We start from the raw sequence: 16,257 nt of genomic DNA on the forward strand, positions 1-16,257 counted from the left end.
AAGGAGTCTGCCATTAATATATGCACCACTAACGTGTCATAATCTGGTCGCCCCTCTCCCCCCTCTCCCTTTCCAATCACCGCCTGCTTTTCCTGTTTCAATTCCCACCCCGCTCGCCAGCTGCCTTTCCTGACATCAATTTCACTTTTATGGTTTTTGCGCCCTGGCCAAGTAACTTTGTGTGTGGTTTGCCAGGGCTGCGTGCTAATTTTGAATACTTTGTGGTGAAAGTTGCGGTTTTCCAAGGGGTAGAATGGGCTGGATCTGAGGGATACGAGGGATGAGGCAACAGAGGGCTGCTGTCAAAAGTTCGGGAAACACGCGTCGCCTTCAAACCGGGAAAAAGAGGCGCTTAATGCGGACACTGAGGCTGCAAATATACACTATAGGTAGTAGGATATATATAACAGCTTGAAATCTGAAGATTTCCAATCTATAACTTTCTACTTTCCTCAAAGGATAATGTCCTTAGATCACAAACTGCCTTGAAAAGCGATGACTGACCCCTTTTCAGGCTTGGATTTTCTAGAACGTCATAGAGAACATACCCTCTGTAAGGGTATTTGTGAAAGGGGAAAAATAGCACAGCAGGCGGACAGAAATACGTATCTGTGAGATGCAATATGTAGGTTGTGAAATAGATAGCGGGCTGTAATGAGAGCGGTAAGAGGGTAACGACTCATTAGCCAAATCCTAAGCCGCTTATCACTTTTCACTTTTCACTTTTCTCTTGGGCCCAAGCAAAGCCGGCAGGAACCTGGACGGTCACGAAGTTTCCGCTTTTCCTGCCTATCTATCATCTAGCTTTCATCCTTCCCCCCCTTTTAACATTTTCCGCCCCTGTCCTTTAGGTTTTTAATTCATTTCCCTCGATTGCATTGCAGCTGTATTTTGTAGCACACTTTTGTGCGTCCTTCTGGGTGCCCGCATTTTCCGTAGCTCCTGTCTTTTGACATCACAGCCTTCCCTCCATCCTTCCTGCTCAGTGTCCTTAGGGACAGTGTCCTCGTCGCCAGATGGCATTGTATGCATCTAAGCCAAACATCGCCACTACTACTAGCTCCTAGCTCCGACCAACTTACCAAATTCCCTTGGCCAGTCAATCCAATCTTTAACTGCAATTGCTTAAATGATTCGGGGGGAGGTGACCAGGCGGAGGAGGCGGTGGAGCTGTGAATGCAGAAGACGCCAGTGGAGATACAATTGTCCGAGCAAAAATCCGAACAGCTGCTGCCAATCTTGGCAGGGCCATATTCCACTTTTCTTACAGGGCACATTGGCTAAGAGATATGGCACTTTGATTCTTACTTCTAAGGATCTTATGGCTAGATAATCGATTTTTGTAATTGCTTAGTGTTATTTATCGATGCTCTGCATGGTCTTCAAATGCAAACATTATCGAGAATATTGTCTATCGTTTGATTATCGAAAGTTGCCTGCATTTTAGGGGATTCCCACTTCTCATTTAACTTGAAAAACCTTCCTAGTTCTATTCTTCGTTCTATATTTTTTATGTAAATTTCATGCACAACTGTCCATTGGCTCCGCCTCTGTCCCCACTAGTGCCCCACCCATGGAGGCGTGCAGAATCTGTCCCACCCCCCCCTTTTGGCCACACCTCTGCCCGGCACCCTGTGTATGATTTTCAACAATTTGCATGGACGCTTGACCGGTTTCGTTTCAGTTTGTTCCACTCACACACACACACCTCCCCCCTTGGCTCCTTGGGAAATTCCCGATTCGATATTACCATTACTCGATTGGAAATTCCACGCCACAGCTGCCAGCTGAGCCTCTGCTGCTAATTGCAACAAAATATTCAGTAGAACGGAAGACGGAAGTTGCATGGCCTGGAATATACGAGTATCGGGCCAAATAAACACCACAGCCAAGATGTGGCCATTATGCACGTTCCAAAACTTTCGGAATGTAGATCTAGGAACAAAAGAAGAAAGAACAACAGAAACAAAAGTGATTCGAATATTCTATAAAAGTCGAGAGATTTTAGCACATTTTCTTCCGTAAATTTCAGCTATCTTTTATTGTTTTGAGAAATGTTTACGAGCGGAGGAGGAAGGGCTGAAAGAGGAGTTTATGACGCCACTGAAGCACCATTCGGCATGCTCTGTTTATGACTGTTCAGGAATATATATGCGCATATAGCATATAGCATATATAGCCTATAACATCTGTTAAGTAAAAAGCTGTGGCACAGAATGGTAAGTCCAACTAATAATCACCGATTAAAAGATCTTTCCTTAGAAGAGCTTTCCTTCTTAAACTAAACTAAACTAAGCTTAATCTTTCGATTTGAAGTTTTTCAGTTTTAAGTAGTTAACCAGCCTCATATTAGCCAAACGCACTGTTCAGCTGACCAATAATAAGACCTGGCAACAGATGCCAACCGAAATAAAACCATGGAGAATCTCCTCCTCCGAGTCAATGGCCGTTCGAAGTAACTAAAAGGGGAGGAACATTCATGATCGCAATATGCATACGGATTCTCGGGCATTTCCATTTCATGTTCAAGTGCCACTCAAGATTTCAGAACTGCCGCGGCAGCAGCACTAACAATAACAATAAAGATCTGCAGACCTCATGTATCTATGGCAGATATTTTAGTTCTTATGAACGCTGAAGGGAGTTCATATAAATAGAAGTCGAAGTGAAGGAGTTTGGCGGTGAAAGAAGGGGGAGCTCTATCGATTCTAAAGATATCTTGGGGATTAGTAATTCATTATTAATCAGAACTTTAGAACTAATTAAGAACCTATAAGAATAAGACACCTCTGCTGTCCGCTTTCTGAATTGCCTTTCTTAACCATCATTCGTGGCAACGTCGGTACAGCTTATCCCATCATCGTTCCTAGTGCATTACAAAACACATGAGCCAGAAGCCGAGGCGGAAGAGTTGATGCCAACAATAAACAAAACGTTTTAGCAGCCCCTGCCCCTACCCCACACACACACACACTTCCCCTTACCCAAACAGACTTTGATAGATGGAGCAACCGAAAGTTGCATTATTTACATTTGCATTGGTGATGCGAGCGAGGGGAATTCTCGGAGGCCAGATGAAATTTACACTTACACTTTGCCTCACCGCATATGTGTATGTACGGATGTGTGGATTATGCATTTGCCGATGTGTGGACGATATAGTAGTACTACAAGTCCTACGATAACATCCCACGCATTCCCATTGGAGCCCATAAATCTCGTGCTTCTGCCGTTGGGTTGGGGCAAACCCGCCCCCCCCCCACTCGGATATTAATAGAGTCGACTGCCGAGTGGAGTCCAAGTCGAAGTCTCTGGCTGATCCAATGCTCTCGCTAATTTATGGTGCCGGATCATAAAGCAACTGAATGGCGAAACACAACATCAGCAAGTGCCTACATTCAGTCCGAAATAAACTACGGACAGCTATGGGTCACACCCAGCGATTAGGTGACCCCTCAAATTGATGGTGTTAATCAGTTTTTAGATCAAAACAAAGGCTGTTCGAGTTTTAGATGGTGTTTGGATAGAAAACTGAAGACCATCTGGGATTAATATGGATCTTAAAGGGTCTTTCTTATAGGTTTTCTCCTTCTACCCCCAGAATCTGTAGAAGCTATAAACTTTCCCCCCTAAAACATAGTTAAAGTGACCCTTCTGGGCAGTCTTAATTACTAGACTGGCCCATTGTTTGGTTTCCTTTCTTGTATACTTTCAATAATCAAAGCAAAGTCTAGCGGAAGTAAATGAAAATCACATTTGGGGCAGCCAATTCACTTCACCGGCAAGGACGATCCGCACAAGTTGATCCTGAACCTGAAACCCCTTGGAAAATCGTATTATTCTGCTGCTCCCATAAAGGGTGCAAAGGCTGCACAACAACCAAATTGTCAGTGGGAGTGGGAGCAAGAACAACATGCAATTAAAGGCAATTCAAATGGTCCACGCCCAGCCATCCGCCTGCGCCATTGATGCAAGGACGAAAGGAGTAGGACTTGCCAACTTCCCAAGATGGGCAAACTGAATGGCAAGCAAATGCCTGAATGAGTGACAGTCTTAATTACAGAGAGATTAGCATTGGCCAGGAACTGAAGAGTGGAAGAAATCGGGTAAAGGAGGAGGAGGCGGAGGAGGAGGAGCCACCGGGATGCAGACGTATTCAATGTCACGTTCCAGTGGAGGACGACGACTTAGACGATAAAAGGGACCGGCCAGGTGAGTGCCGCGTAGCGATGGCAAATGGCAGGTGCTCCGGCTAAAGCACTGCGAAAGATACTTTCAATTTTAACATCTTTCTCTTTTAGTCCACATAATGACAGGGAAAAGAGAGCCAAAGGTTTTTCTCGAAGTGTGTGGGTTCCTGCTCCTGATCTTCCATTTTCATCCTGTTCCTTGCACTCCATATACCCCCCCCACTGGAATTTCCTTCGTTTTTTGTGCAACCTTTTTTCCGCTCCTTTGTTACATTTGATTGTCGCAAACGAAGTGGAAAAGCAAATGTTGCACAAACACACGCGAGTGCGGGGGCTATGGCGGCGCTTGGGAGGGGGTTCCAAGGAAATGCACACTAATTACTCCTTGGCAGTGGGAGTGGAAAACCCTTTTTTCTTTCTTTTCCGCTCCTCTGCTCAGGCCGTTTTCGCAATTTTTTCCTTGGCTCTGCCTTGGTTTTATTTGCCCAGCCCTCTTTCGGCATTCAGTCTCAGTTTGGGGAGGAGGAAGAACGGGGGGGAACCCCCGTGATAATTGAAATGGTGAGCTCCTCAAGAGAAGGAGGCTCCAAGCCAAACACAATGGCGAACAAAAACAGAAACAGCTGAAAAATAATAATAATAATAAACCAACAATATTAATAACTTGCCACGCTGCGCAATCAAAACACAAAGAGCCAATTGAAATTACAATTTCGATTTAATTTTAATTGGCATTTGCTAGTTACGAAGACAATATGCAGGGGAGACTGCAATTTAAGATGCAAATCAATCAAAGGCATTATTTTTAAGGACTTCACTTAAAGTAGGATATTAAAAGCTCATACCTTTAAGCATTACCAATAAGTTCAATGTCAGTTGGGCCAACAGGAAATCCCGGTAAGAATTGAAAACTTTCGCTTGCCAAGTTTTTCGCTTCTCTAGCTTTTTGGCCATCGATCAACTCCCAAAGTCTGGCACGGACATTTAAGCACACTCAAAGCGATTGCTCAATACATTTCCCGCTCTCGAATCTCCTTCTTTCCTGCTTCCGCTTGCAAGACCTTTATCTACTTTGTTCGGTATTGGCAATCAGGACCCATAAACAGGCCAGCAAAATGAGCGGCACTACAAAGAACAATCCAAACAGGTGCAGACATCCTGCGAAGGTAAAATGAGATTTTTATATCCCAACCTGTGCTATTTCTATTAAAAAACTCTACAGTAAAATCTTCGTATTATACTCTTCTTATATTGCTTACTTTAAATTATCATTTTAAATAGCTTTTTTATCCAAGTTCATGAAGAAAACATAAATTTCGGAGTTCCCAAGGACCTAATGGGCAGACTATTTACTAAACTTAAAAATAACTCATATAAAAAGCCTCAGAAAATCAGTAATTAAATTTATTTTGACATTATTTTTAAATTCCGCGCCATTAAAATTGGAATTTTTGGCGCCACTGAAGCCGAAACGGTTAAGACTAACCGATAAAAGCTTTAGCTAACTCCTAAAAGTGCTTTGCATTTTGGTCCAAGATACGTTAAAAACTTGAAAAAAGTTATAGTAAATTTACAAAAACAAAAGATAAAGTATAAAAAACCAATAGCAAATAAAAACATTCGAGAAACATTTCCATTACATTAAGTTTACATGGCTGATAATATTCTTTAATAATAATTTAGAGTATGATTATGAATAGACAATATTCAAACCGTTGCTACAAATCGATAACACTTAACCGACTGTTGTGAGCTTTCTAAGTTCTGTTAACCGTTAGCCTTAACATTACATGACTCCATTGGCGCGCATTTGCCATTCAAATTTTACGAGTTCTTACAGTCACTGCTCTCTAACTTCAGTTTGACAATGCATACACACATTCATATACAGCTGAAAATGGCTGAAATAGAGAGCAATCTCACCTCACCTGCCTTTTTCTGAAACTATTGTCGCCAACACACGCTCAACTTCCCTTCCAAAGGCATCAAGGCAGATCATATTGCCAATTACAATGTGTTATTAATCAAATGCAAATTAGTTTATACATTTTAACAGACCTATAATGCACAGAGGGCATTTCATGGAATCCCCTTCTTCGAAAAATCGGCATGGCAGGTTCTCATGAAATTGAAAGGCATTCCGTAAACGGGGAATCCCAGGAAACTTTTTGGTTTCTAGTGTGTATGTGTGTGAGTAGTACATATTTATTTGAGTAAAATCAAATGGTTCTTATGCATATAGCTACATAGTTTTACATTTTCGCATATATATCTATATATGAAAACATATGTACGACAAAAGACTCGCCGCGAATCACATCAAGCACGAAGGACGCTTGGAGCAGATCAAAATAAGGAGTTCAATATAAGGGTCTATCAGAGTTAAGAACAAATGCGAAAAAAGAAAAAAAAATGTGTAATGAGAGTAGCAACTAAATAAAGCTCCGACGAGGCAGGACCGCCATTCATTAACTCCGCATCCGTTGGCCTTGAATTTGATCCCGCCGACGATGACGCTTTACTTCTCCTCGCACCACTCATTCTCCTTGCGCACTTGCTCCTCCTCGGCAGCCGTGAAGTCCTTCTTAATGTTAAAGGTCTTGCGGATCTCCTCGGGAGTCTTGCCCTTGATCATGTTAGCCACAGTTTTGCAGGTGAGCTCCAGCAGGCCCTTGATGTCCAGATAGTTGGCAGCCAGGATGAGCTCAAACAAGGTACCCTGATCCACTTTCAGGAAATCGGCATCCCAGGAGATGATGTCGTCGGTGCGCTTCTCCTTGCTCTCATCATCCTCCGTTGGCTGGGGATCATCCTTGTGGTAATGGGCCCAGGTTAGGACCTTGCGAAGAATGGTGGAGTTTACATTGGGAAGCGGCACAATGGCGTTCTCATCGTCCTCCATGCCACAATCCTCCAACATGGTCTTTATGGTTCCAGAGCACTTGGCGATCTGGATGTCAGTATCGAAGATCTCCTCATCCGAAGATTGCAACTTGATGCTAGGCATTTTTAGGTTTTTCGTTCGCTTTTCCTGGAAAATGAATCGGGTATATATATAAATGATTGGCCACCAGTGTTCAATAATAAGCAAATGGTCTATATATATATGTAAAGCATTTTAAACATAATCTTCGTATGAAACATAATGTTTAGTGACCTTAAAATACTTCAACAAGGGAGGTAGAAAACTTAGTGTAATGAGCACATAATATAAAATATAACGAAAATAAAAAAAATGACTCTTTCCAGAAATGCGCACTCATACACATACAAACGCGCAGTGCTGGTAAGTGTTGGTGTATGTTTACGTGAGTGCGTTTTCGCTTTGGTCCACAGCCATTTCCCTAACTTTTTATGTTTTCCTCTTAAGCCGCTACTTACCTTGGTAAATTATCTTCGAATTTCAGCAATTCTCGCACGGCAGCTAGTTTGATTTCTGATAAAAAGTCAGACGTCAACGATTGACAAGGAAAAATTAACAGTGAAGATAAGAAGTGTGGCCGCATTAAAGTAAGAAAAATATACCTTGCTGCTAAAAATACACGTTTTGGTATTTAAATGCTCTTTAAACAGAAAAAGGGTACCCAAATGCAAGTAACACACTTTTTTAAAAATTGATAAATTATACAATAAAAAAAAATTAAACAAAGCATAATTATTCTTACATGAACGCTACGCGCTGCTAATTTATATAAGACTTTTATCGCGTAAAAACTTAGAAATCTTATTTAATAAAACGATTGATCATTTCAAATATTTTGAAATTGTTATATGAAAATTCACAAATCCCAGCTACAAATCATTCGCCAATTTTTATTAGGCATAAGTTAAAATGCAACTAGGTCTTGATAATTTATTTAAAACTTGTATTCCTCAATAAATGAACTTGTTTAAAATTAATTAATTGATTCACAAATTCCTATCATGCAGTATCTTATTAATGGGATTTAATTCGTCATTTATGTAAATCGCAGAAATTTATTTTACTTTTAAAGTTTAATATTTGGCAAGTATTAAATAAAATTTTACTGGTAACCTTTTTTATTCTTCTTCTTTTTTATATTTTATTGTTGAATAAAATAAATAAAACAAAACTAAAAAAATATTTATACTGAAAATCAATGGTAGGTGTACATGCTAAGAAACTAATCGATAGCTATCGATGCCAATTCGCAGTCGCCAAACGGTCACACTGGCGGCATTCGTCAATGGCCCAGCCGCGGTCACACTGGTGAATCGGAATAATCGCGGAAAAAAAGCAGCCGCATTTTGTAAATTAAGTACGAATTAGAACCAATCTTTTCCTATCCTGAAAACAAAGCGGCTGTAGAAGTTTGAAAAGTTAGTTCGACGGAGCGGAGGACGCGTGAAAAAAAAGAAGTGAAGAAAAAAGGCATACATACATACGCACGTACACACGTCTCGCTCGGCGAAGGAATATATGTATCCGTCTGTGTGTATGTGTGTGTGCAGCAGCTTCTAGGCGTGAAGGAGAGGGATAGATTCCCTTCCCGACTCGCGACTTTTGGAGCGTCTCGCGAGCAAGCGAATGAGCGAGAAAGAGAGCGCGAGCCATGGATAGCGTTTGGATGTTTTTGGGAAACAAAGGCGTTAAGAGCTAAAATGATTTGGCACAGCAAGCGCGATATATTTTGGATACGCAGCCAAAACCAATTCCAGCTCCAGCCCAGTGTGTTGCTTTGCATATGTGCGTGTCTCGACGAAAAGCCGTGGAAAAAGACGCACGCACACACACTCACAAAAGTAGCAGACAAAGCATCGTTTTGCAAGTGCGAGCGAGAGGCACAATAGCGCCCTAGTGAATTATTCATTTAAGGTAAATGTTTACAACAATCGAAAGAAGTGCAAAAAAGAAGGAACAGCAAGAAGTGTATAAACACATCAGTGTGTGCGACCGTTCGTGTGTGTGTGTGTCTAACAGGCGCCGCCATTTTTCGTTCCCATGTAACGAAGGCCTAGGGTTGGCAAATCACTAAAAATACTAACAAAAAAACCTATATCGCAAAGTAAACATTTTCCAGATGTTATATACCCAGGGAGCTATCTAGTTAGGCCCTAAGTAATTCTATAATATCTCTCCCATATTTAATTATTTGAAATTTGCAAGGATTTGTGCTTTTGACAACCCTTTTCTGTCATTCTCACTGCGCATATGCGTTCTCTCACTCTCGCCTGCGTGCGTGTGCCTGTGCGTTTGTGTATGCGTTTGTAAACAGCTGAGAGAGCAATTTGCAAGCAAAATTCATGTCCATTCAGAACAATTCGGCCAGCAACAAATATTCATTTCCAGCCATGTTTCCCAGCACCACCCACTTGTGTTTATGTTAGTTTATGGTTTCGCCGACTATTGTTAGCCCAGAAAAAAAAGACTTCAGTTGCTATTGCCGCGCAGCTTCAAGAATATGCAAAATTTGAAATTACTGTTTGCTGTGCATGTAAATCGATAATACATTTTTTGTTGTTGGGTTCGCATTTTGTTCGGCCACAGTCGCGCGCACATAGATATGCTTAATACTTTTTGCAGTAAGTGTGTGTGTGTATTCGAGGATTACCGTATTGTCTTTGTTTTTCTTGTCGATCGATACTATTTTTTACATGTGCTTGTCAAGTTAATTGATTTTTTTTTTCGTGTATGTGTGTGTGTTCGAAGGGCCTGGAATGAGTGCAAGCGAGAGGAAGAGGTCTGTCGACGACCTCAGTTACACATACTCGGTCTCTCTCTCTCTCTCTTTTGTTCGCGAAGCCGTATGAATAAAAATAAAATTACGACCATAAATTTCAGAACGAGATAAGTGAAATATATGAGCAATTTTTATTGTTCTAAACAGCTGCTTTGCAAATTAAACATAATTTTAATACTATCCTTTGTTGCGAGAGAGGGAGAGAAAAAAAGTGTGTGTGTGTGTGTGAGTGCAAATCTTTTGCACTTGTCCTAGTCCTGGAAAATATATGGGCATCTCGCTCTTTACCATGTAACTTAAGAACAGCGGCGTTGCCAGATAGGACGAAAACGATGCGATTCGTCGCGATTTAAAATCAAAAAAACAGCTGATAATTGCCGGGTCATTTGATTTAATGTTAGAATCTTCTTTAATCATTTAATCTACTTGACTCCACCACTCACTCTCATTATGTTCTAAAATATTTTAAATTTTAATGGTTCTTTATCTTCTCAGACTGTCCTGCAGAATGGTCGTCGGCTCGAACAACACGCGGCGTGGTGAAACTGGCAGCAGATTTACAAACAGCAGCAGCTCCAGTGGCTCAAACGGTGGCTCCACCGCTTCGGCCAGCAGCACCACCAGCGCAACGTCTTCACTAGCCACCAATTCCTCGTCGACGACGACAGCTGCGTCTCTGTTGTCGTCCATGTCCAACAAGGGACATGGCCCTTCGCCATCCGCACCGCCATCTGCACACCACCAGGGAAACCAGCAGCATCACCAGGCGGCCAATCACCATCCACATGCCCACTATCAACAGGCGAATCAACAGCCCAGTCACCACCATCAGTCGCATCACTCCTCGAATGGCAGTGGCGGAGGATCTTCTGGATCGGGGTCAGTGGTCAGTGGGCTCAATGGCTGCAACGGCGGTGCCGTCAGCCGCCTTTCTCAATCCACTGGCATGTCGCCGCGTGAACTCTCCGAGAATGATGACCTGGCCACATCGCTGATCCTAGACCCACATCTTGGTTTTCAGACCCACAAGATGAACATACGCTTCCGCCCCTTGAAGGTGGATACTCAGCAGCTGAAGGCCATTGTGGATGACTTTATCCACACCCAGAACTATGATGTGGCCATCCAGCGCATCTACGATGGTCCATGGATTCCGCGTCATCTGAAGAATAAGAACAAGATCGCCACTAAGCGGCTTCACGATCATGTAAGTTTCCGGCAGTTTCCAAAATGCTGTGCATATATCCACGTTTATCTGTTTATTATTATAATGCTAGGTAATAATTGTTATGCCTATTAATCAAGATCCCTTTTAATTTTAATACATTTCAGATCGTTCGCTACTTGCGTGTTTTCGACAAGGACAGTGGGTTTGCGATCGAGGCCTGTTATAGATATTCACTGGAGGAGCAACGCGGCGCCAAGATCAGCTCGACGAAGCGTTGGTCAAAGAACGACAAGATCGAATGTCTGGTGGGCTGCATCGCTGAGCTGACGGAGGCGGAGGAGGCTGCCTTGCTACATTCAGGCAAAAATGACTTTTCGGTGATGTATAGTTGCCGTAAGAATTGTGCCCAATTGTGGCTAGGTCCTGCTGCCTATATCAACCACGATTGTCGCGCCAATTGCAAGTTCTTGGCCACCGGAAGGGATACCGCGTGTGTAAAGGTCCTTCGCGACATCGAGGTAGGTGAGGAGATAACCTGTTTTTATGGCGAGGACTTCTTTGGGGATTCCAATCGCTATTGTGAGTGCGAAACGTGTGAACGCCGTGGAACTGGAGCTTTTGCCGGAAAGGATGATGGCCTGATGTTGGGTCTCAGCATGGGTCTCGGATTGGCAAGCAGTGGCCCTGGCAATAACGGTGGCTATCGCCTGAGGGAGACGGACAATCGGATCAATCGCATCAAAAGCCGAGCCAACTCCACAAACAGCACCTCGAACAGCAATAGCAATACTAATGATTCCACTGGCACCAGCGAAAGCAGCAGCACGAATGGGCTGGTGGTTTCTGGTGGAGCCGCAGTGCCTGTTCCATCGCAGCCATCAACTGGCGGCAAGGAGGCCACTGCCGCTGTCTCTCTGGTTGAAAAGAAACTGCCTAACGTTGTGGTTTCCCCACTCACGATGAAAGAGCTGCGCCAAAAGGGCATGACGAAGTACGATGCCGAGATGATAATGGCCAATGCAGCCTACCAGCAGCAGCATCATCATCAACATCATTTTCATCACCATCATCATCATCATCACCATCACCACAATCACGGCCAGCATGCAAGTACTGGAGCCGAGGCCACAGCGGCTGTGCAACAAATGGCGGCCATGCAGAAACCAGGAGGTGTAGGAGGAACAGGACCGGGAGGAGGTACTGGATCAGCAACAGGGGGCAGCGTGGCCGGCGGAGCAGGCTCCGAGGTTAATGGTGGTCGCTCAAGTAACCTGCGCAAATCGATGCGAGTGAATAGTACCAGCAGCAGCATATCCACCGCTTCCACAGACGAAGTGGTGGCACCAGTGGTCGTGTCAAGCATTCCGCTGCCAACCAAGGCACCAGTGGTCCTTGTGCCCCGCTGCAAGCCAGCCCAGATGGCCATCGCCGCTCTGCACGAACGTCAGCAGCGTCAGCTTAGGCGTAGCGAACGACAGAAAGAGAAGCTTACAGACGGTGATAGCAGCGACACCAGTTGCGAGCAGCAAAAGCGGGAGAAAAAGCAGCTGGATCATCAACAGCCGCCCAAAACGTTGATCTTAGCGGAGGAACCACATCCAGAGAAGATGGAGGAGAAGCAAAAGGAGCAGCAACAGCAGGAGAAGCGTGTGACGCGAAATAGTGCAGGAAGAGGAGGATTTGTAGCCAGATTAGCCACTGCCCATAACAATAACATTGCAACCACAACAAACAACAGCAGCAGCAGCAACAAAGCAACAACGATTACAAATTGTAATAATCATAATAGTAATAATAGCAGTAGAATTAATCATAATTCTAATCTTAGCGGTAGACTTAGTGTTAAATCGAAGAAGCCAGCACCAAGTGAGGCCTCGTCCATACCCTCATCTACATCCACATCCTCAGAAAATCAGCAGCAGCAGCAGCAGGCAATGCATCGCAGTCGCAGCCCGAGTCCCGCCTACAAGAAAAACCTTTTGGCTAGCTTCGATCCCGACCCTCCTTCCAACAAATCAATCAAGGAGCCGCAGCAGGAGCACCAAAGGGACGAAGGGGTTATTAATCCACCGGTCAAGCAGAAACGTAGTCGACGGGCAGCAGCCTTGGCAGCGGCGCAGAGTATCCACTGCGAAGCCTTGGGTGGATTACCATCGGGATCTGCTGGTGGGGGCCAACGGAAGAGAGCCCAGACAGGAGAAGTTGCCACCTCATCCGCTGTAATAAGTAATGTGGAACCTCTGCTTAAGACCCCAGAGCGCCGGCTGAAATTAACGCTACGCATGAAACGTTCGCCGATCCTTGACGAGGTTATTGAACTCGGAACGAGTCTAAGCAATGGAGGATCTGGCCGGAATGCGGCTGGCTCCCATCGCGGTGGAACAAGCGGAGAAGGATCATCTGGAGCTGCACTTAATTTAACCGGCAGTAATTCCAATGGCATTGAGTACGAGATACTGCGAATGGAGGGCATTTCTGAGCATGGAAACGATGATGACGAGGAGGAAGATGAAGAGGACGACGACGAAGACGAAGAGCAAGCTGCCGAAGAAGACGAGCCGCCGCCGAAGGAGGAGGAGCAGCAGCAGCTGCCTACCAAGAAGCAGAGAAAGAAACAACGCAGCCGGAGCAGGAGTAGCCAACGCAGATCGCCAGCGCCGAGCAGTAGTAGTGTTTATGGCACACCGCAGAAAAAGCGTCTTCGTTTGATCTTTGGCAACGAATCCCACACAATAGACATTCCACCAGCAGCAGCAGAGGGAGCGGGTAGCGGCATGGATGACCTAAACAGCAGTGGCGGCGGTGGTGATGAGTCCTTTAATGTATCGTATGCCAGCAGCACCAGTTTGACTGTGAATACCTCCTCAAGCAGCACCAGTTCGTCTGGCGGCGGAGGAGGAGCCACTTCTTCATCCGCAGAAGCAGTGGATTCATCCACGGTGGGTCAACCCATTGCTGCCCAATCACCCTCATCGACGACCAGCAGCTCCTTTCAATCGGCCTGCACATCGACTACCAACAGCAATAGCTATTTTCCCAATGGCAAACAGCGAGGTGCTGGGGAGGATTCCTATGCGATGCATTACTACCAGTTGGGAAAGTTTACGGGAACTTCAAGTCCGGGACAGGGACAGGCTATTGTGAGCAGCAGCAGTGGTTCTTCAGGAGGAGGAGGAGCTGGATTCCTGAGCATGCCAAAGCACACATTTGGCACATGTGCCCTCCTGGCGCCCACCAGTTTTGCCAGTCTGCAAAATCAGCAGCAGATTAACCAGCAGAAGTCCAGCGGCGGTGGAGGAATAGGAGTTGTTGCCACTTCTACGTCGACAGCCTCAGCTGCCTCTCATCATCATCATAACAACCATCATGGCCAGAAATAACCAACGACTGATCTCCAAGCAAATTGACTAAGCACAGCTGCCATTGCCAAGAGAAGGGGAGGAACAAGAAGGAGGAGGGAAATCCAGGACAAGGATTTGGAGGAGCACAATGTGAAAAAAACAGGAAATGCAACGGTGGGAGACCACGGATTGCTGCGCTGCTGGCGTCGTTGCCTCTGCTGCTGCTGAATCTGTAAAACCCTATAGAAACCCTAGAATTAGATCTTAGTCCAAGTAGATCCTTGATATATCCTTGGTTTTCACATTCAGAAAGCAAAAAGCAGGCTGACAAATTTGTTAAATCGAATCCGGATATATATACCTGATTATAACTGTTTCTTTTTTTTTTTGCTTTCTTTTCTATTTCTCTCTTTTTCTCTTTGTGATTACTCCCAACTTCTCCGAATCCTTTGTGTCCTTTATTTTATGTTCGCGTTGCATGTTGCGTGTGTGTGTGTGTGTGTGCGTGGTGTGTTTTCTTTTTGCAGGTGGAAATTTAAAGCTTAAGAGTAGGAAAAGATTGGAGGCAAATGCAACGAGTTGCAAATACGACAGCAACAGGAGGAACATCAGCAACATCGGTAGCAGTAGCAGCAGCAGCAGCAGCAGCAACATCTTCAGCAACAGCAGTACCACCAACAGCAATTTGATAGTAAAAAAGCTAAGAATAGAATTAAATCGCATCCAAATCATGTACAGTTGAGGAATAACCAGCAGAACGAAAAACAAGCAGCCCAGGATCCATAAAAACAATAACGAATATGAGGAAGGATATAGAAATCATATTCTAAATGCAATGCACACAGACACAACAACGCAATTAGCAGCGGTTTTAGACGCCTTACAACCTAACGTTAACTTTATATGAAACAAAAATCTTATATTTACAAACGAAACCAATAAATATATATAATGGATACTTTAGAAAATCCCACAAAAGCCAACAACAAAACAATAGTGCAGCAGCAGCAACAACAAGAACAGCAATATATAAACAACTCAATTAAGTAATTATATATATAAATATATATATATATATACAACAAATTTAATATTAATAATAACAAATCAGAAGAGTAGAAAGGGGAAAGAGCGAAACATAGCAAATCATAAATTCTCACAAAACAGAATACAATGTATATAAAGCAAAACGAAACGGAGAATTGAATTATGAAGCCAGCGGAAGCAAAATAAAATGATTAAACCGAAGATACGAATAAAACTGCTAAAAACAATTCGAAAAATTGGTGATTCAAGTGGTTCAGCGATTTAAATAGTCTAGTTACAGTTCAATGTATCGTTTAATCCATTCGATTCAATGCAATCAAATCAGCTCACACACATGCATACTCCATCATTTGATTCCAAGCCCCGAAACGTCTTATCCATATTTTGTTAGTTCTTATGTTGTTCTTCTTCTCTTGAAAGTTTAGTTCTTAAAAAACTAAGCCATTGCAACTGCACACACACACATACACACCCAAATGTATTTGGCCTACAAACCGATTCGATTATACTTTTATTACCTGTAGTAATAAATATGGATATGATTTTTTAACGATACGATTATTTTTTGTTTACCTATAAGTTTAGTTGCTAGCATATATAATTAACATTAATCATATTCGATATATATTATATACTTTATTCATATGTGTAACTACTGTGTATTATTTTTTAAGCCACCAACAATTTACAGCAGCCGCGACCGTGCGGTCGCAAAACATTCATAATAAACTAAAAAGAACATTTAGTTTTTAAAAATGCATGGTTTTTCTTCCTATGTCAATTGTTGATTTTTGTTATTTTTCAATCTT

The 16,257-nt window shown here is 43.4% G+C and overlaps 2 protein-coding genes across 2 annotated transcripts; one reads left to right on the forward strand and one right to left on the reverse strand.

Annotated features, from left to right (window-relative positions):
- Positions 1–6,377: 6,377 nt before the first annotated feature.
- LOC108105410 (S-phase kinase-associated protein 1) lies at positions 6,378–7,704 on the reverse strand. Its single transcript, XM_017211957.2, has 2 exons — positions 7,572–7,704; positions 6,378–7,221 (listed from the first exon to the last, which is right to left on the reverse strand). The coding sequence occupies exon 2, from the start codon at positions 7,195–7,197 to the stop codon at positions 6,709–6,711; it is 489 nt and encodes a 162-aa protein (XP_017067446.1). The 5' UTR covers positions 7,198–7,221; positions 7,572–7,704; the 3' UTR covers positions 6,378–6,708.
- Positions 7,705–8,392: 688 nt separating this feature from the next.
- Positions 8,393–16,100, forward strand: LOC108105483 (histone-lysine N-methyltransferase Suv4-20). Its single transcript, XM_017212100.2, has 3 exons — positions 8,393–9,027; positions 10,388–11,099; positions 11,225–16,100. Exons 2-3 carry the CDS (start codon positions 10,401–10,403, stop codon positions 14,438–14,440), a joined length of 3,915 nt encoding a protein of 1,304 aa, XP_017067589.1. The 5' UTR covers positions 8,393–9,027; positions 10,388–10,400; the 3' UTR covers positions 14,441–16,100.
- The last annotated feature ends 157 nt before the right edge of the window (positions 16,101–16,257 follow it).

The sequence above is a fragment of the Drosophila eugracilis genome, unplaced genomic scaffold (assembly GCF_018153835.1).
Source record: "Drosophila eugracilis isolate 14026-0451.02 unplaced genomic scaffold, ASM1815383v1 contig_2167, whole genome shotgun sequence".
In the NCBI taxonomy this organism is placed as follows: domain Eukaryota; kingdom Metazoa; phylum Arthropoda; class Insecta; order Diptera; family Drosophilidae; genus Drosophila; species Drosophila eugracilis.

Bases quoted from the DNA above. Each gene is read 5' to 3' on its own strand.
- LOC108105410 (XM_017211957.2), bottom strand. From the start codon at position 7,197: ATGCCTAGCATCAAGTTGCAATCTTCGGATGAGGAGATCTTCGATACT.
- LOC108105483 (XM_017212100.2), top strand. From the start codon at position 10,401: ATGGTCGTCGGCTCGAACAACACGCGGCGTGGTGAAACTGGCAGCAGA. The intron at 11,100-11,224 runs GTAAGTTTCCGG...AATACATTTCAG, and splicing joins CTAAGCGGCTTCACGATCAT to ATCGTTCGCTACTTGCGTGT.